At 41.5% G+C, this 21070-nt stretch overlaps 2 protein-coding genes across 6 annotated transcripts in view; one reads left to right on the top strand and one right to left on the bottom strand.

Annotated features, from left to right (window-relative positions):
* The window catches only part of PHC3 (polyhomeotic homolog 3), a 103515-nt gene that overhangs the window by 14987 nt on the left and 67458 nt on the right, over nucleotides 1-21070 (top strand). For all 5 annotated transcript variants that reach the window (XM_034780658.1, XM_034780657.1, XM_034780655.1 and 2 more), the window contains exon 6: nucleotides 2414-2512. In XM_034780658.1, coding sequence (XP_034636549.1) covers nucleotides 2414-2512 — 99 coding nt within the window. The remainder of the gene's footprint in view (nucleotides 1-2413; nucleotides 2513-21070) is intronic.
* Nucleotides 9997-12480, bottom strand: LOC117882439 (A-kinase anchor protein 4-like). Its single transcript, XM_034780660.1, has one exon. It carries the CDS (start codon nucleotides 12478-12480, stop codon nucleotides 9997-9999), a length of 2484 nt encoding a protein of 827 aa, XP_034636551.1.

Below are 21070 nucleotides of genomic sequence, written 5' to 3'. Positions count from 1 at the left end.
TTACATGGCTAACATCTAACATGCTATAAGTAAACACATACCATTGGTATCACCTCCAATTCTTAACAATACAGGTTTGCATTTCAAAGTTCTAGCCTATCTAGCATGGAGTGGCCCTAATTACCATTCATACTTTTCTAACATTGTCTCTACAGGTTGACTCTGGGTCATTTAGCTTGTAGAATGTTTAGCCTTTTCTGGCCATGTGTCACACTTTGCATAAGATTTGTTGCAATTATACAACAGTGGTAGCAACAATGATTTGCATGGTCATATTTTAATCAGATAACGTCACAACATGTATCTCTATTAAACTTTTCAGTATGTGTTGTCTAGCTATTGTGAACAGCTAATTTACTCAGGGTTTTTTTTCAGTGCCAGTGAAATTGGTATTTCAACATTTGACACTCAAGTAAATAACGAAATGTACTGTAGTGTACAGCAGTAATACAATATCAGCAGTTTTTTTCATTTCAGTTCCCTTTTAGATATTTGAGAGCAGCTATTTAGTGAATCGTGGGAGATTCAGATGTGATGTGGAAAGTGCAGAAGATACTCTGATGCCATATGACTTTCATGTCTCTTTAGTTATGATACAGTTCTCTTTATAATGTAAAATAGTATTTGTTTATTTAAGACCTGTAAGAGAGTGCAGTCTCCAAGCACACCCTCGTGCAGCATGGCATGCCACTGCAGTCCCCTACCTCAGTTTCTGGATATAATTAATTTACACTCCAAAGTCTTTGGGAACAATATTCTCACTCTTTTTTGGGTTCTAATTTATTAAACATAACCCAGCTCTCAAAAGAGCTGCCTTTTCATTCAACCCTAGGTTCAGGGCCCCAAAATCCTCCTTTCTGGGACTGTGTGCTTCAAGTGCTGGCCTCCTCCATCCGCAAACTCACCTGTTTAGTTCAGCACTTTTCACAACCTTCCTTGTAGGACTGTGTCCTTTAAATCCTCCCTTCAGCAAGCTCTCCCTGACTGGGCTTGGAACCTTGTTTTTGAGTCATCCATCCCTATCATATGACCGCTCCCTTGACCTTTCCCATGTGGGTCTAATTATCCTAAACACCTGGGTGGGGAGCCCTGCTCCTCCCCCTCTACAAGGCTCATGGTCCTGGGCCTTCCTGCTGCCATAGAGAGCAATGACCTGTGTTTTCCTATCCCTGCCCCCTTCAGACACTAATTGTTCTGAGATTATCCTCCTCTGACCCAGTGGTTGTTTGGGTTTCCTTCAGCCTTCCTCTGCCATCCCTAGACACATGGAATGGGGTGACTAGTCTTTCATGTTACTTCCTTTGGCCTTAAAGGGCCAGGACTCTGTTACAGGGCCCAATCTTGAAGACTTTTTCCTGAATCATAACCTCAGGTTTGGGCCCTTATATTTTTATTGTTTATATTTATGAAACCTTGATTGTTGAATTAACAGACATGTAGTCTGCTTAGTTCAGAGTGGTTCTCCTCCTCAACTTCTTTGGCTATCTTTTTAAAAGCATTTTTTCTTGCCTTTTGCAAGTGTAATTCTTCTGAGGAACACATGTATCAAGTCTAGTCTTACTCCTACAAATTATTCTGTCGCACTGTGGGATGAACTGAAATATTTTTAAAGTAATGTTGACAATATATCACACCAAAACCCCACCACCATTAGAACTAGTTGGCAATCTCAGCACCTGGATATAGGGAGGATTGAATGGACAGAGTCTGAACTGTCCCTAAAGGAAGTCCTTGCAGGTCATGACAGACATTGGTGGTGTTTTGTGGGGAAGCTTACATTGGTGTTACCTGTATGGTATATGTTATCTTAATGAACAGAGGATTTCGGTCCCTAGCTGTGACCGTTTTTTCACAAAACACTCAATTTGTATACTTGAAAAAAGAAAATGTCACTTATTTGTGTTACTAAACATGATATTCTCTAATTTGAAAATTCATTTTGTGGCAGTGTAGTCCAGTTGTCTGAGCAGACTATTGGGAGTCAAGAGATGTCAGGTTCTGTTGCTGCTTCATTCCATATCTTTATCTGACTCTGGTTGCTTGACTTTATGCCTCTGTTCACCCCCCTCCTCTGCTCTGTAAAATGGAAGTAAGATTAAGTAAGCCTCTTTTGAGACACTTGGATGGAAGGCAACATAAGTCTGGAAGTATTATTAGCCTTAAAATGCAGAACACATTTTTTAAATTACTACTTATGTTTATATAATGTATATTGTTTGAGATCCCACAAACATTTGCTTTAAAAAAAAAAAATAAAGTGGAGTTAAAGGCAACAAGAATTTAAATTAGAATTCATGCATCCCTAAGTAACATTTTCCTCCCTACTATAAATTTCAAGGTTTTACTGTTACCTGACTACTTTCTTTTATCTGTGAATTGTGTTTTCTTCAGTTTTCTTTTTCTGTCTTCCCAGCTGATTTTTACTCCTGCTACCACTGTGGCTGCTGTCCAGTCTGACATTCCTGTTGTCTCATCATCTTCCTCCTCTTCCTGTCAGTCTGCAGCTACTCAGGTGAGGTTGCCTGGATTTATTGTATATCCACTTCACTGAGCTAGAGCTCGAAGTGAAATATCAATGTGCATATGTTTTCTGTGTTTATATTGTAATAGTATCTATAAGTCCTTAATGTGCTCTTTTAATGTCATAACATAATACATTGAATATTTGGCTTTCAAGATGTTACAAACCATAGATAACTAATTATTACTGTAACAATACAACTTAACTGCAGTTTTCCACAACTGACCTAGTAATAGTTATTTTGTAGGTTGCACTGTTTGTCTTGCTTTCCTGTGCAGCAGATGCATTCCTTTAAAGATCAAGACCTTACTGTTTGGTTCTCATGTTGTTTACATTTATGACAGTTCTTCACATAGTTTCATTGTATCATTCAATAACTTCTGACCTAATTTAAAAAAAAGTAATTTAATAGAAAGGATTATTACATCTTACAAATTTTAATTTACATATTGACATGTGTTACTATTGTTCAATGTGTATGAAACCACAGAGAATTGAAAAGTGTCAGGATTTTCATAATGTCAGTATGTTAATAGAACCTGGATCTATTTGGACCATCCTTTCAGATCCCAGCATTCAGCCTCAGTACCCTCTCCCTGTTTGATCAAGGTTGATGAGTTAATGGCAGAGCTGATTGAAACTAATCTTGGATAAGATGGAGGTATTACTAACAGGTTGGAGAAAATGTCCAGAAGATCTTGCTTGCATGGTGGCAGATTTATTGTTTGGGCTATTCTGTTCGGGGGTGGCTAGATGTAATTTTACCATACAATGAACATAAAAATTCAGGTTTCAACAATAGTCAAGAAAGGCTTATTTTCAATTGCAGAATATTCTGATGTTGCATTGGACTTGCCACAATGATCTTTTCAGACTCTCAAAAAACCCCCACAACCCACACTCAGAATGCAATGGTAAAGAATGTGGAAGCACAGCTACTCAAAGGCTTTTGTCCTTGGGGATATGCAACACTCTCCTTCTATGCATTGTATGCAATTCAAGCTCATTAAAGGTTGAAAAAAATTTGTATAAACCTATTGCACACACAAAATTATGTGAGAAGAACATTGAGTCAATCACCCAAAGGTTAGCAAATGCCACAATTTAAGGTTACTTGTTGCCTGTGTAACTTTAATTCAGCCTTCTTGTGTGTATGCATTATAATAGTCTTTAATTACATGACCACATTCTATTTTTCCATAGGACTTCTGTATCATTCAGTCCAAGTGGATAGTACTCACTTAATGAGCAGCTATGCAATATTTTATTTTCTGCTCATTGTTCAATGTGTAGCCTATGTGCTATTTACTGTACAGTACTCAAGCCCTGAAAATGATTATTTTACTATCACAGGGTCACCACTCACCTCACACAAGTGCCCCCCTGGTCAAGTGCATGCACATGCAGTCTCTCAGTTTGTGGAATGGGGTGGCACCCAGATCTTGTGAGTGTTTCCTGTCCTTGGTCAATGGTTTCTTCGATAGGTCTTCAATGACTCAGCACTGTGGCTGAGTCACACGCACTGTCTGTAGGTGCAACAGAACAACCCCCTTCCAGAGTATACAGTCGTTACCTTCTCCTGGCCTTGGTATGGGGCCATACCCCCAGGGCTTCTTCCTTGGAAACTGTCTTCCTGCAGCCCTCCCTAGGCTCAGTCCTGGCTCAATCCCCACAACCAGCCAGGAGTCCCTTCTTAGCTCCCCTGGTCCCTGCCTGCACTGAGCTGTCCATGGTTCTGATGCTCTTTCAGCAGCCAGGAACCTGGTCCTCTCTCTTCCAGCTCCTGCAGCAACTGACTGCCTTTGGGTACGTCTTCACTACCCGCCAGATCGGCGGGTAGTAATCAATCTAGCGGGGATCGATATATCGCGTCTCCGCGATATATTGATCCCTGAACGCGCTCCCCGTCAACTCTGGAACTCCACCAGAGCGAGCAGCGGTAGCGCAGTCGACGGGGGAGCCGCAGCGTCGATCCCGCGCCGTGTGGACCCCAGGTAATTCGATCTAAGATACTTCGACTTCAGCTACACTATTCGCGTAGCTGAAGTTGCGTATCTTAGATCGATTTCCCCCCCCCCAGTGTAGACCAACCCTTTGTCTCTGCAGCTCCTTTTTATGTGGCCCTCCTGGCCCCTGATTGGCCACTCATGCAGCCCCTCTGATTGGCTGCTTCCCCTGCAGCCATTCCAGGCCACTTGGAGGAGTTTTCTTTTGCTCCTCTCTGGGGTGAGGTGTGGCAGGTGAAAGGTGGATGGATGAAAGCAGTAGATATATCTTGATTTTTAGTGATGCTTTTGACACAGTCACACATGACATTCTTATAAGTAAACTAAGGAAATGTGGTCTAGATTAAGCTACTATAAAGTGGATGCAAAACTGGTTCAGAGACCATATTCAAAGTTATCAGTGGTTTGCTGTCAAATTGAGGGGACATATCTAATGGTGTTCTGCAGGGGTCAGTCCTGAGTGTGGTACTGTTCAACATTTTTATTAATGACTTGGATAATAGAGTGGAGAGTGTGTTTATAAAATTTGCAGATGACACCAAGCAGTGAATGCTTGCTAGCACTTTGAAGGACAGGATTAGAATTCAAAATGACCTTGAGAAATTAGAGAGTTGGTCTGAAATCAACAAAATGAAATTTAATAAAGACAAGTGCAAAGTACTACACTTAAGAAAAAAATCAAATGCGCTATTACAAAATGAGGAATAACTGGCTAGGCAGTAATACTGCTGAAAAGGATCTGGAGTTATAGAGGATCACAATTTGACTACGATTCAGATATGTGCTGCACTTGTGAAAAAGGCTAATATCATTTTGGGGTGTATTAACAGAAGTGTTGTATGTAAGAGATGAGAGATAAATGTCCCACTCTACTCAGCACTGGTGAGGACTTAACTGGAGTACTGTGTCCAGTTCTGGATGCCACACTTTAAGAAAGATATGGACAAACTGAGAGTCCAGAAGAGAGTCACAAAAATGATAGAAAGCTTAGAAACCTGACCTATGAAGAATGGGTAAAAAATCTGGGCATGTTTAGTCTTGAGAAAAGAAGATTGTGGGGGAAGACCTGATAAGTCTTCAAATATGTTAAGGCTGGACAAGAGGTATTTGGCTTAATCTGCAGCAATGGAGATTTAGGTTACATGTTTGGAAAAAGCTAACTATTAGGATAGTTAAGCACTGGAATAGGTTTCCAAAGGAGGTTGCGGCATCCCCCATCACTGGAGGTTTTTAAAACAGATTAGTCAAACACCTGTCAGGAATGGTGTAGGTTTACTTGGTCCTTCCTCAGCACAGGGGACAGAACTAGGTGACCTCTCAAGCTGCTATCCAGCCCTACATTTCTGTGAAAAATGTCCACTTCTTCTGGGTGCCTGTTGGTAATTTTCAGAATGCTTAGCATTATAATAAGGCTTGGAAGGATTCGATTTTTATTGGTAAATGTCAATTTCGCTGTACACACAAACCAACAAAAATATAAATATTGGTAATTGGAATTTGCAGATAACCAAAATAAGACAAATGCTGCTTGAGAACTTATTAGAGCAGTGGTTCTCAAACTTTTGTACTGGTGACCCCTTTCACGTAGCAAGCCTCTGAGTGAAACCCCCCCCTTATAAATTAAAAACACTTTTTAATATATTTAACACCATTATAAATGCTGGATGCAAAGCGGGGCTTGGAGTGGCGGCTGACAGCTCACGACCTCCCCCATGTAATAACCTCGCAACCCCCAGTTTGAGAGCCCCTGTATTAAAGTGTGATTTAAGGGTATTTACGTTATACATTTTGACATACGATGCTGAAAATTTATGTTTTAATGATTATGTAGCTTTAACTTTTTGAATTTCAACATCTACTGACATTAAATAATTATCTGATTCGCCCTATAATTTCCTCAACTGTGATTTGACTGGCATCACATAGGAATTCTGTGGTAGAGGTAGGGATCAACATTATTTCTGTAGGGCAGCATTCAGCTGTCTTAATCGTGAGACCATCCTTTCTCTTCCTGCACTTCCCTGTCTCATTCACTATGCACCTTCCTACTTTTGCAACAAATGTCTGTAGGATGCCTGTCTCAACAGTCTCCTTCACTTCACAACTCTGCTCCATCCCCAGAGCAGGCCCATTCTGTGTACTGAATGAGTCCTTTGGAAAAAATAGTATGTGCTCAAGTAATTAAAGACTCTCAGAATGCATGTGCACAAGGGGGCTGAATTAAGGTTGCACAGGCAACCTTAATACTGGCATTTTTTAACTTGAGAGCTTGATTTTGCAATCTTAATGTTCTTTTAATGTAGTTTGTGCGTGTAATTTCCTAGTTTAAAAAAAAAACAGACTGGAAAAAAATTCTATCATTTTGGCATCATATTGACGCCCACACTGGTGGTCAGCAGGGATGGAACTTTTAGATTCACCACACAAACCTCTGCCAGTTAAGCTAAGGAGTAACTGATAGAGGATGACAACCTATTACAGCTATGTGGAGCAGCACTAGAAGGGGAAGGAGTTAGCTGGTGGGTTTCATAGATATTTACTGACAGCTCTGGATGGGAATGTTCCCCAGTGGGCACAGACTTTGATCCCCTCCTCACTGGGACCCCTTCTGCCCCATTCTCTCTAAACTCTCGCTGTTTCAGTCTTGTCTCTTCCTGCCCCCTTGGCTCCTTGTCCCAGTCTCATTTTCATCACCTAGCCAATCCCAAACTCCGCTCCTCAGGCTTCTCATCCCATTCCTACTCTTACACTCCCAGTTTCCATTCCACCTTCCCAGCCCCAGATGTGATCTGTTTCTCTCCCCCACTCTAGTCTCACGTGCACCCCCTGCCCACATTCCCCATTCCCACTGGCTCCTAGTCCCATTCTCCCTCCCTGGGCTCCTGATTCAGTCTGAATGCCTTCCCTCAGCTCCTTGTCCAGCCATTCCCAGTTCTTTCCCCACCATTCTGTCTCCTTGTGAGATCTGTCTTCATCTCCTTCCCCCACCTTTCTCATTCTGTCCCAGTTTCTGTCCCCCCACCCCTAGGCTCCTTATTCCAGCCTCTTCCCTCAGTCCTCCTGTAGGTCTGGCCCTTGTCCCCAGCCTGCGTGGACCCAGCAGGTGAGTCAATGACAGTGCAGGAAAGAGTCTCCCTGCTTTCAGCTCAGGTGCTCGGATCTGGACCTAGCATAACCCGCAGCAGTCTGGAGCTATAACTGCAGCATAATTACAACTCAGCCCTGGGCTGGAGTATGCCCAGTGTCTATGGAATCCTTGGGGAATGTAGCTGCTAAAAGCTTAGCCATGTCAGCTGAGCATGTGTAAACTGTAATTTTTTCCCCTGGAGGCTTATAAATTGGTCAAATTTGGGCACAAGGCACAACCCTGAAACAAAGTCCACTCTCCAGCCAAATTTCATGTATCTGCTCCAAAGCATAGAGAGACTAGAGTTTTTCCAAGAAAAAGTTGCCAGAATTTTTTAACTTGGGCAAAACAATGTATTTTCCCCTAGGCTTGCTTTCAGAAGTAGCTGAACCATTTTGGCTAAAATTTTCCAAAACAAAAAAAAAGTCAGAGGTAGACATCTGGCATCGAAAAATTTAGCTCAAACTGTTTAAAGTTTGACAAAGTTATATGCAACTCAGAATAAGGTATTTATAATGCAAGTGTTGGGCAACCTTAATAATAGATGGTGCTACCACCTGTGCCTATAATAATCCAAGTTAAACATTAAAATGCAACATTGAAGCATCTCTACATAATGCAATTCTGAATCCTTTTTTTAAAGGATACTACATTTATCTTAATATTTTGTCATAAAGAAACAACAAAATTGGAGTAATTTGTAAACCACCACAGTAAATGTGGAAAGTTATTCTCTGTCCAAAAGATTTGGAAGAAGTGAGGCCATTGCTATAAATGCTTGGAAATGTGATATGTTTGTAAAGAAAACCCTCAATGAACCTATTTTCTTTGTGATCAGTTTTCAGATGCACAATAGTTCTTTATCTCTCTTTATTTTTCCTGAAATCCTGGAATTATAGGACTGAAAAATACCTGGAGATCCTAAATTCCAGGATTATGCTCCCTAATATTTCCTCTGTGATAGCCTGTTGTCTCTGGCATGGGGAATGTTTCCTTCGATAATCATGTATGGTATATAGTATCATGACAAGCAGAGAGACTGGGGTTAATAGTCCCTATCTCTCTTTTCAGTTTGGTGCAAATGTCAGTATTGCTTTTAAGGGACAATGCCAACTTGAAATCAATTCATTGTTTAGGGGGAAAGAAAGTTAAAAGTAATGTTAGGGATTATATTTGTCTTTGTGCCACCCTGGTTTGAGGTTTTACAATTACATTGTATCTAAACAAATGGGGAACTGGCTATAGTGAAACTTCATTTGACAGCCATTTTTGTACAGTTAAAGTAAATAAATAGGAAAAAATCTCTAAACTTTCAGTTATTGTAATATTACATATATATTTTAAAGATACATGTATGCTTTTTATTTTTAAGTTAACTGTGCCCCTTCAAGTACGGGGCTTGAAAAATCTACTCACTCTGGGCAAGAAGGAGCCATCAACCTCTGCAGAATATACATTTTTATTTTAAAATTTCCAACCTTTTTAACCTTTCTGGTTGTGGAAAAAACCTTTCAAATACGAACAGAGCATAAACTAATGTTGCTTCATCTTTTTGCAAAGAGCTGGATCTGGTGCTTCTGCTGCTGTTGGTAATTTTGCCAAACAGCAGCAGTGTGAAATTAACAAGACTCTGCTCATTTTTACTGCTACTGTTCTGAACCCTGTGGATAGCAGAACTGACAAGAATTGTGTTAATTCCATGATACAGCTGTTTTAGAAGGCTCTAAGCAGGAGCAGAGGCAAACTCGCTGGGGAGGACACAAAAATGTGACTGGGAAGTAGCTACAGGAACACAGATCTCTTCAATCCCACCCTCTATTCTCTGCAGCATCCAGCAAGTTCTGAGGAGGGAGAAGAGACAGAAAGCTCCTTCCAGCAACTAATGGAGGATGGAGATAAGTTTTTATCTGACACCTGCTAGTCTGAGGATGATATGAAAGACAAACCTGTGAGCAGAGCCCTAGTCGAAACTCCAGCACCCTTCCTGCTTATGGCAGGGGAGCTAGATTTCTCATTAGGGCATTGCCCCTGCATCTTGCTGGTGGATACCTTCCTCACCTTATCTATCATATCTACCTTTGTTCCAGTACTGTCCTCAGGCTAGTAGGTGTGTGGCAGTTTTTAAATGTCTGATGAAGTGCTTAATAAATAATTAATGGCAATAGGGATGGTATTTTTTTTTTTATTGATGATATTGCCCAGCTAGTGTGTAACAACCCGAGGAATTCAATGCAGTGTTGTCTCAGGAAAATCAGTTGTATTGTTCTTGTTATTCCAGCGGGGAGTTAAGATGGGCATTTAGCTGGGCTGAAGTAACATGAGAGGGAGGAGCTGGCACTTGTTCACAGGTTAGCAAGCAGCCAGTCCATCAATCCATAACGAGACACATTTCCCACAGCGGCATCAATCTGTTGTTTTTCAAAGTACCTCATTACCTCTTGGATAATATCGCCCACACTGCAGCCCTTCTTTGCTGCTTTTTCAGCCAACAGAGGAAGCTTTTTCAAATTCCCTTCCTCTTCATTCATGAATGACAGATTGGGCACATTGAAGTGGGAAGCAGCCATCCACTGGAGGATAGCCTGGAGCTCCTTGTTCTGTGTGCTGCTGTTGGCATTCTGGTTGTTCACTATCACTTCAGAACCGGATGATAAATCTGATAGCTGTTTTTCACTTGACTTCACTTGTGAAGCTTCCCTTGACCCTTCCTTATCAAAAGCTGTGGATTTGTTTCTTGAGAATGAGGCACCAGATGCATTTTGCTCATCTGATAGGTCACCTATCGCTAAATCAGAATTGTTGCATTTAGTCATGAATAAACACAAGTTCATCACAGATTCCACCAGTTGGTCAATAAATTTTTTGTTTACTTGATCCATGTTGTCAAACTGATCTATTGTTGAATTGGGCTGTGTAGATAAGGCCTTTTTGCTGGACTCACTATCAGTAGTGGCAACCTGTTTAAAACTCTTGTTTGTCTCACTGGAATTGTCATCTATATTGAAACCAGCCTCACGTAAAACCTTCTGGATGATTGATAAGAGGATACTTGATATATCACCCTTCTGGGAGTTGAGCTCTTGGGGAAAATTCCTTGACCCAGCAGTCATTGCAAGAGACTTGGAGCTTTGGCTTTTCCCAGCCTTTTCAAAATGAGATTCACGAGAAACAAACCCAAGTGAAGAAGTGCCCGAATCATGAGCGATTGAATCTCTGCCACTGTTTGTCTGTTGGATTAAGTGCTGTTGTATCAACATTAATGCTGTCACAGTGAGGTCTTTTGCTAGTGACTCTATTGAGGTGCTGACCTTTTCTGGCTTTTTTTCTTGACTCCCTCTTACCTTTTCTGGAACTTTGCTTGCCGTTTGTTTGGAATGCAACATGGTTAGTCCCTCCTTAATTATGTGCTCACTTACTTTCTCAGCACAGGTAAACATTTTTGGCTTTGCTTTTTCCTTATCCTTCTTTTGTGTTTTCAGTGTTGCAAACTGCATGCTTTGAGATTTTGAATCTGATGGGAATGCTGTTTTCAGTATGGTATACGCTAGACTGTGAGACTTGGACTGTCCCTTATCGTTTTGCTCTGCTACAAGGACATTATACAGCCGTCTTACCATTACTTCCAAAATTTCAATAGATTTCTGGCTTCCCATGTTATATAGATTCTTCTTCACTGTGGAAGCAAAGTCAGAGTCTGTCATGAGCACCCCTGTGACATTATGCAAATTTTTCATAGTTGAGTCTATCAAGTCTGATATGACGTCTTTGGTGTGTTTGAGGATTACTCTCTTCAAAACTACACAAGCTGGGAGTGTCTTACCATCCTTCCTTTGGACTTTCATGGTCTTCATAAATGAGAACATCATGTCTGAAGCAACCTGATTTGCATAAACCATTAACCCCTTGCTCACAGAAGTACCAGAATCATCCTGCCCAGATTGTTTTGCTTGCTGACACATTTGTTTATCTCCAGAGTCTTCCCCCTGTCTACAGCCACTTTGATTAGACATCTCACCATAGAAGAGTGATGTTCTCTTAGAACCTGGAGTATCTTCCTTCTTGGTAGTCTTTTCTTGAGATGGCCTGGGGGATGGTAGTTTACTCTGGGGTTTCTGTGTGCTTGCTGCAGTGCATTCATTCACTGTTTGTGATGCAGTTTTGTTCACAGAACCACGGGAATTGTTACTTTTCCCTTCAATAGCAGAGTCATGAATTTCCTGGTGTATACACTTACTGGCAGCACCTTCCAATTTATCTGTGATCTCTTTACGTGCCATTTGAAAAACCAAAGAGCAGAGCTTATTTACATAGCATGAAATATTATCTGGATCTCTTCTTCCCTTTTGGGCACCAGCAGACTTTAAAGATGTGTCGCTTTTCTGGGACAACGATGAATCAATGAAAGTGTTGCTATCTTTGTGTTTCTGAGGGGCATCTGAAGGGGTCAGTGCATGCTGGAGTCCATTTGCATATTTCTGAAGGTCATCGTTGAGCCAGCTCACAACACTGAGTTCATCGGTTGAACCTTGTTTGAAAAGACATACTGCTCCTTTAGTTTTAGAATGATCATGCTTCTCATTGTCCTTTATTACAATGACTTCTTTTTCCTCCAGATTCCCCAGATCAAGTTCATTTGAAGGTTCAGAGATGCTACTGGACTGGCTAGCGGCTTTCTTTGCTTTTGAATCTTTGTCCTTTACGTTCAGGCTGGAAATGTCTACAAAACAGATCACTTTCCGGTCCTGGTCCTTCTGTTCATCAGGGTTGTAGAGATCTACTTTACACACACCTGCTTGGCTATGTAACCAGTCAACTTCCTGAGACATCTTTACAGGTTAAAAATGGAACTGTAACCAGTGTTCTTGTGTTAGATGAGCTGTTATGATGACCCTGCCAGACTCGAGATGTTGCCTCCTCTCTCAACTTTCCATGATCTTCTACTGCCAGATGGTATCTTCACCTTTGTTAACACATCGTTTCTATAGTAGTGGTGACATCATAAAGAAGAGATTTTTACCAACAACTAGTGGTGTGTTTCCAATTATTTAACAAGGAGCTGCTATAATTTTTATTTCCTTTTTAGCTTGTGAGAAGTCTGTCCTGCGTTGTGGGGAAGTTGGATTTAGATACAGGAGGTGCAAGAGAAGAGGGTGGTCTATTTCATCATATAAATAGAAGCACTTCTCATAACCATAACCAAGGAAGAAGGCAACACGACTTGACAAAAAAAGCATTAAGCTGCATTTTTGCTGGAAATATTTATACTTTCACCTGAGAGATAGATCTGTATATTGATAGTACAACACAGAGTTCAGCTTTAAAGGAGAAGAGACCTCTGGAGACAAACACCTTGTAGATAGTCTCAGGATGGCCTCCAGAAAAATATGTTTTAAAATATGTGACATATGCTGTTGTCCTGTCCAATCCTAAAAAAACATTTTTATTAGTCCCAAAAACCAAAGCAAAATTTACTTCTCTCCTTGTAACTTACTCTACTCAGTGGGGACTGGGGGCTAGGGCAAGTGCCCATGATAGTATAGTTGCTGTAGTAGTTGTGGTGTTAACAGGGAGGCAGTTGTATGGATAATAATATGTACGGATTTTCCTGTATGTATTGAAAGGATAGATGTTCATGAGACATGCTAGCACTTTTGGCATGTTCAAACACAAGCTTTCATTTTATCTACCTTAAAATACATGGTGAACAGCCATGCATTATTAATATCTGGTTCAACTCTGAAAACTTACTTTGTAAGACTGGGGTTATGGGATTCTATATTTCTTGTTTTACTTTCATTCTAGATGAAATGTGCCCAATTTCCAAGTAAAAAGCTTTTTCCTAACTGCCTGTCCTGCAACGAGTCTAGAATCTGATAGTCAAGCTGATTGCTTTCCTTCCTGATCACCACAACTAGCAATAAAGGTCAATTATGTTCTGTGATGCTTGTGCAACCCCATAATCTTCACATTATGCTTTGTGCAGCCTCTCTGCCTTTAGTGATTGCACAGGTGTAGCTGTTTTGAATTTAGTAAAAGTTATAATGATGAGGAAGATAGCAAGGGGTCTGAGTAAAATCCCGTTAAAATTAGTTGGGGTCTTTACATTTGGAATCTTTATTCTTAGTTATGTTGCCTCTGCAAGGCTGTGGAGTGTGTGTGTATGTAAAAAGCTGAGGGGGAAAAACCACAAAAAGAAAATTCCAACCCTTCAAACCTTTACTTTTTTCACTGAAGTCAGGCGATGTGACTGAATAGACACACTGGCTTATGCGTTAATTAAGAAGGTGCTCTTTTTACATAGTCACTTTTCAAGGTAGAGCATACTTCTTATAGAGCTGAGCCAATACTAAAATATGGCATTTACCAATACTAAAGCTCTGGTTTATTTCAACAGAATCAGTGCCCTTTAGTTGTTGTGAATATATAAAGTTCTGAAAGGGAACAATATTATTTGAAATGAATACTAGTGTGCATGAATAGATTCAATATGACTACATGTGCTTGTTTACATATGAACGTATTCATTTTATCATTGCTGAGGAGTCCCATTCCTGCCACCCTGTACACTGTCTTTGTCTAAGAACAGTATGGGAGTAGGAAGGTGACTTAGATAGGAAATTATTATGGGAGACTGGAAGAAATTCTTCCTGTGACTCACTAGTATACTTCTTTGTCACTCAGTTTCATACAGCAGACACATACTGATCAGCAGTCAAGAGGAGGATTGAGGCTAGATGTTGCCTAGGTGATGACATTTCCATCAACTTCTGGGACCATAATTTGATGTGTATGTGGCGTGATCATATTACATAGCATATCTCAGAATAGCTACTTTGCAAGGCCGCAGCACAGCTTGAAGTGCAGACTTCAGGTGGCTTCCAATGCCAGTCAGCAAATAGAGAGGAAACAGAAATTTGCTGGCTGAAGATATCAGGCAGTGGGCAAGTGTAGACAGAGAGGACCAGTCAGAGGCATTTCTGGATTATTTGAATGTTTCTATCGATGGTCAGCCATTGTTCCTTGAGACTGTGCTGACAAATTTCCTTCTTCTGTTGGGTTTTTGGAAGAATAGGTTGCTTCTGATTTTGGGTGAAAATCTCCTGTTCATGATGTGGCTGGGGAGGAAGACCATGCCATGGATGCACCTGCTCCCACTGAGACAGAGTTGGCTGAGGCTGCTGCCATAGTTGCTAGTGGAGATTCTGGCAAGGGTCTTCCTTGTGATGGGGTATCCCTCATCTCATACTACTGATGGCTTGACCAATCTGCTTTTTCATGTGTTTTATAAGTGCTGCTGAGGGAAGCTACTCTCTGCAGAGTACATAAAGACAAAGTGCCAGTTAAATTTTGATATATAAAGTTTGCCATTGGCCATAGTTATGCAATATCTTCTTATTAGTACAGTGTGTTCTGAAATTAAATGTTTAGAAAGGGTAAAGCTTTTGGTAGGGGAAAGACTGCAGCACACTCAGAATATACTTTTATTCACTTTTATGCAATATACACCCATGACTATCATCTGGATAGAAGGTAATGGTCAATTTATTTTCATGGACGTACATCCAGAAATACATGGATTTGTTGTTTACAGGGTTCAGATGATGTGTGTAGTTTTAAACATTCATTCACAGTGATACACACTTATTTGTAGGTGAGGATGATGAAATGATGAGCAATTTTTTGACATACCGGGTACCTTTTTTCCTATTCTGAAAAATCCAAAATTTTTATTATACAAGCCTGAAACAATGTCATCATCACTTATACAGGATGGTACACTGCTGCAGGAAGCAACAGCAACTCCCACATACATAGTGACATGTTTGCTGAATGATATGATATATATTGCGTGATAACTGCACAGTCCCAACAGAGCTTCTTACACTATGTGAAATGGCCTGGGTGCTGCAGTGAAACACACTGACAACAGAAAAAGAGCACCCTTCTTTCACCGGATCACAGAGTGCATATCTCTGATGCCAGCAGCAGCAACATGTACACACACACTGTGTGTTCGCTGAATAATAGTGAATTACATTATGTGGGATTTATAATAACCTCATAAGGAACAACACAGTCCCATAAATGCACTTTGTGATGCAGGCTGCATTTGCAGAAGCAGTAGCAATCTAAGGAAAATGTATGCAAGGTGTAATAGCACTCAGTGATTTCTCACTGCATTTCTCATATACTGTCAAAATGTAAAAATATGTATTTGCAGATGCAACCTGAATCACAAAGGACATCTCTGTGTTGGAAAAGCCAAGGTCATAACACTACTGTGATGTTATAAATTATTTCTATCATAAAGTGATATTTACCCTCCTTCACCAAATGCACTTGGTGTACCTAATGCTGTGACAGCCTCATGGATGACAAGTCTAAGGCCTCCTGGGTGGTGAAGGGATATGCATAACACTAGGTGATATCGGCCAATACAAACCCATTCCTGTGGTGGCATTTGAAAAGATGTGCATAGCAAGCCTCATTTATCACAATTTTCCACCTCCGAGATGATTGCTGCTCTAGGTCCTAGTTAAACAAGAGTTTAACTTTAAGCCCATGAGTAATCCCACTGACGTCAATGGGATTATTTGTGTGTAAAGTTACCCATGTGCTTAAGTTTTGCTGATTTGGGACCCTAGTGTGTATATTGAATGGCTTTGCGATGCTGTGGATTCTGTCCTTGCTGGTAGGCATACTTGCTTCTTCATAGGCCATGTGGCGAGACAGCCATTCATTAAAACAAACAAAATATGGCAGATACAAAAAGCATGCAAATACAAAACGCTGAGCATATGGTCTTCAGAAGCAGGCCCTAGTGCATATTCATCTGAACTTGTTCAGATACAAGCCAAATACATCTGAATCCTCTTTATTCATCTTGGGTGAGGACTGGATTTGGGAGTTGACCATATGCTCTCTCCTCAGTGTTTCTGCTTTTTCTTCTGTCACTGTATCCAGAAATGGCTGTGATGATGTGGTGTTTGTTTTGCTTGTTTGCTGCAGTCTACTGCTTGCAGCAGTACTTGCTTGTGAGGATGACTGTACTACTAAGCTGGTGGTGTCCATGTTACAAATGGTCGTGGTCTTCTGCATGGCATCATTACTTTGTCTTTGTGGTAACAGAATCCTTCTTTCCTCCACTGAATACTTTTCTAGTCATGATGTGGCTTGGGTGTTGATATGATCACCAATAATGAAAGATTTTTTTTTTTTTATGGGAACAAAACATTAGTTAAGCTACAAAGCCGAGTTAATCCTCTGGTTGGCAGTGAAAGATACAGTTATTTAATGTAGACACTACCAAGGCAGACATGGGCATGGGCCAAAACTCTCCTCCCACCCTATTCACTGCTGGGAACCACCATAGACAGTGGCTCAGGAGCCAAATAAGTGATGAATATTACCCAAAAAAGCCACAGTAGTGTGAATTCATTGTTTCATTTACTATATACTCACAGAAAAATCACTGACCAGGTATTCTACAATTGGTTAATAACATAGTAAAAGCATCCTGATTTGGTTAATAACTTGGACCTCACCCTCTATACGCCAAACCTCTCAGCCTACCCCAGAGCCTACACCCCTTCCCGCACCCCTGCCCCAGCCCTGATTCCTCTCCCACCCTCCGAACCCCTTGGTCCCAGCCCAGAGCACCCTCCTACACCCCAAACTCCTCATCTCCAGCCCCACCCCAGAGCCTGCACCCCCTCCCGCACCCCAACCCCAATTTTGTGAGCATTCATGGCCCACCATACAATTTCTATTCCCCAATGTGGCCCTCAGGCCAAAAAGTTTGCCCACGCCTGGTTTAGCCACTCAAGTACATATCTAGAACGTCAGACAGGTTAACCTGGAACTCAGGTGGCTAGTTGGAGCTACTGCCATGGCCATTTTGGTCACACTGCTATTTTTAGCATACTAGTTCAAGAAGAGCTAGTACATGTATGTTAACCCAAGCTGGGAATCGCATCTCCCAGCTGCTATATAGCCTAAGGAAGATTATGTGACTCTTGGTGAAGTTGTATTTTTGGTGCAGTAAATCACAGCAATCTCAGATAGTCAAAACCTATTCGGTTATCTAGTTCTTTCCTTTGTCAATGCATGATTGTTTCTGATTGATTATAGTACTCTCTTCAGTGATCATTTTAAATGTCTCAAATGCTGTGGCTTCTACCACTTAGCTTAGGCTACATACTTCATATTCTAATACCTGCCACTGTCAGGGAGTTAGTTATCTGACTAGAGTTTTCCTTTATTAATTTTATCCAGTTATTTCCACGGTTTGTCTAGACTGCAATTTTGTTTGTGATGTAACTCAGGTTAACCGAAACCAAATATTTGTGAGTGTCTAGACTAGCATTTACAATGCTAATTTGAGTTAGTTGGAACCAATTAATTCGAGTTGCAATACAACCAAAAACTCTAATCTAGGACAGTTCTTAAAATACATCCCTTACATCTGCACTGTATCACACTAAATAATTCCTCTCCATTTGTTGATGTTGACACTCTTACACTTAAACTGTTATGTTCCTCTGATTACAGAGACAAGATGGGTGAGGTAATATCTTTTATTGGACCAACTTCTGTTGGTTAGAGAGACAAGCTTTCGAGCCACACACAGCTCTTCTTCAGGTCTAAAAGCTTTTCTTTTTCACCAACAGAAGTTGGTCCAATAAAAGATATATTATCTCACCCACCTTGTAGCCATGTCGGTCCCAGGATCTTAGAGACACAACTACACTGCATACAACATGTTCCTCTTATGTCTGACATAGCCAAGAGATACATATTTAGTGCTTTTAATCTTTCCTCATAAATCATTTCTTTCAGCCTTCCCATAATTTGCTCTTTTCTGAACTCCTTCCAATTTGTTAGTATTCTTCCAGATTCTGAGATGCCCAGAACTAAAAAAAATTATTGTATATCAATAACCCCTTTTGTACTTCTGTTAAGTATTTTATATCATACAGCAGATACTGCAGTATTTTTTCTTTTATTTTGCTATTTTTCCAACCCAATTTGTCTTTGGTACACACATATGTTGTGCAATACAATATACTTTCTTTGAGTTCTTGCATATGTCCATTACACTGGAGGTATTTACGGTGCAAGATTCTTCCACAGAGGTTCATTCTGGTGCCAATGGTAGAGCATGCCCTTTGGCTCCCCACTCTCTGGTATTAGCTCACACTGACTCTCATTGACCTTAGACGTTAACTCTGGTGTCCTCCAAGGGACGGTGGAGATTGGCTACTTCCTCTGTTTTGACGCTATATCAGGCATCTTTGATCAAGGTAGAACATCTGCCTTTATTGGTACTGACAGTGCTAGAGGCCTGTGCGGCAGTGAGAGACCTATTACGCCTTGCAGGCCACCATTGCTGTTAATTCAGGGTGAAGACCCTCATCCAGCACCATTCCAGGTACAGTTCTCATCAGCTCTGGCAGTATGCTGTGGACACATCAGCCATAGGCCTGCTACACTTTCTTCAGGCTCCTCCACTTCTGTATTATCTCTGTTTTGTCACACAATACCAGCAGTTAGGAAGCTGTCCATGCATTCTCTGGTACCACGTTCCCGGAATAGATCCTGGTCAGTCTCCGATAGCTGCTCCCAGTACAGAGCCACCTTGGCTCTCAGAATATTCCACTTCTTTGTCAGAATCCGAGGTGGGCTCTTGGGTCTCATGCTATTGACAGTCTAGGGCTTCCTCCAGGCCCTGTTCTCATACCCGCAAAAGGAGATATGAGGAGATTCGAGCCAGAGATTAGAACACTTGATGCAGGCACAACAAGGGTCTGGGGCCATACCAGCCTCCTCACTGGCTGTATTGAATGCCTTGGAGGATGCCCTCATCATCCAAATCAATATCTCCACTCTCTCCCAGGAGCAGATTATGTATGAGAAATGCTAGTGATGCTCGGTACCAATCTACCTTTTGACTCAACATTGCTGGACTTAACTCAGCCGGCTTCGGAACAGCAGCCTACCCCAACATTTTTGTAGGACCAACCTCAAGAGGTTCCTCCCTTGCCTCCCTCTATTGCATAAATCTCATCACCAGATGAGGTCCTGGTTCCAGAAACATGCTCTCCCATACTAGATGACTTTTAAAGTATGCCAACTCCTCTGACGAATGACTGTTTCTCTTCATAAGCTAGTGGAAGAGAATACCCACAAACTCCGTGGTTCTCAAACTTTTGTTCTGGTGACCACTTTCACATAGCAAGCCTCTGAGGGCACCCCCTCTTATAAATTAAAAAAACTTTTTTATATATGTAACACCATTATAAATGCTGGAGGCCAAGCGGAGTTTGGGGTGGAGGCTGACCGCTCATGACCCCCCATGTAATAACCTCATGACCCCCCTGAGGGTCCCAACCCCCAGTTTGAGAATCCCTGCACAAACTGATTGATATTTTACATGTGGCCGTGGCATGAAAGGTAGGCCGCATGATGGCCTAATTTATGGGTAGATCTATCAAGACCCCATGCAATAATTCTTTGTCCACTCCACAAACAGAATGTAAATACCAGGTTCCATCCCAGGGATTTGAGCAGTTTTATTCACACCCTTTGCTGGGCTCTCTAGTAGTAGTTTCAGTAAATGAGAAGCAGCGGCAAGACTGCACTAAGGCTACTCCCAAAGTGAAAGATACAAAGAAGTTAGATCTCTTTGGGGGAAAGGCTTATTCCACAGCAAATTTACTCCACATGGCCAATCACTGGGCTTTAATGTCCAGATGTGATTATTCTAAGGGTAGGTATATGCTGCACACAACTGATAGCGGCGAATAGGGTACGCGTAGTTACACGTGGCAGTGAAAAGCAGGCTGCTTTTCACACATGATAGTGAAAGGCTCTGGCAGGGGGAGGCAGAGGGGAAAGACTCCCGGAGTGGGTTCTTTCCCCACTGCCTCCCCCTGCTAGAGACTTTCTCCACTGCTAAAGTCTTTTCCTGCAGCCCTCTGTGGCAGGGAGTGGCTCCAGCAGCCGGGAGCTGCCAGAGCTTTTCCCTGCTACTGGAGCTTTTCTCTGTGGCATGGCAAGACTCTGGTAGTAGGGAGGCAATGGGAGACTACACTGCTGAAAATAACAGTGTAGACTGGGGAGGCACTGCTTCAGCATGTAGAGAGCTGAACCCTTAAGCTATGTACCCTATACAGCTGTGTCTTTATCTGCCTAAGAAGTGCCTTACTGTCTACACTGATGTTTACACTGCATGCCCCTCTAGCATGGGTATATGTACTTTACACGCTGCTGTGTACAATATAGATGTATCCTACCTGGGAGGCAATCTCTCAGTTTGCAAATAAACTGCCAGAAAGTTCGAGGGCAGTGATTTTCAACCTTTTTTTCATTTGCGGACCTCTAAACAATTTCAAATTGAGATGTGGACCCCTTTGG

This window comes from Trachemys scripta, chromosome 9 (genome assembly GCF_013100865.1).
Source record: "Trachemys scripta elegans isolate TJP31775 chromosome 9, CAS_Tse_1.0, whole genome shotgun sequence".
Lineage (NCBI taxonomy): Eukaryota > Metazoa > Chordata > Testudines > Emydidae > Trachemys > Trachemys scripta.
This window is presented reverse-complemented; position numbering and strand designations above follow the sequence as displayed.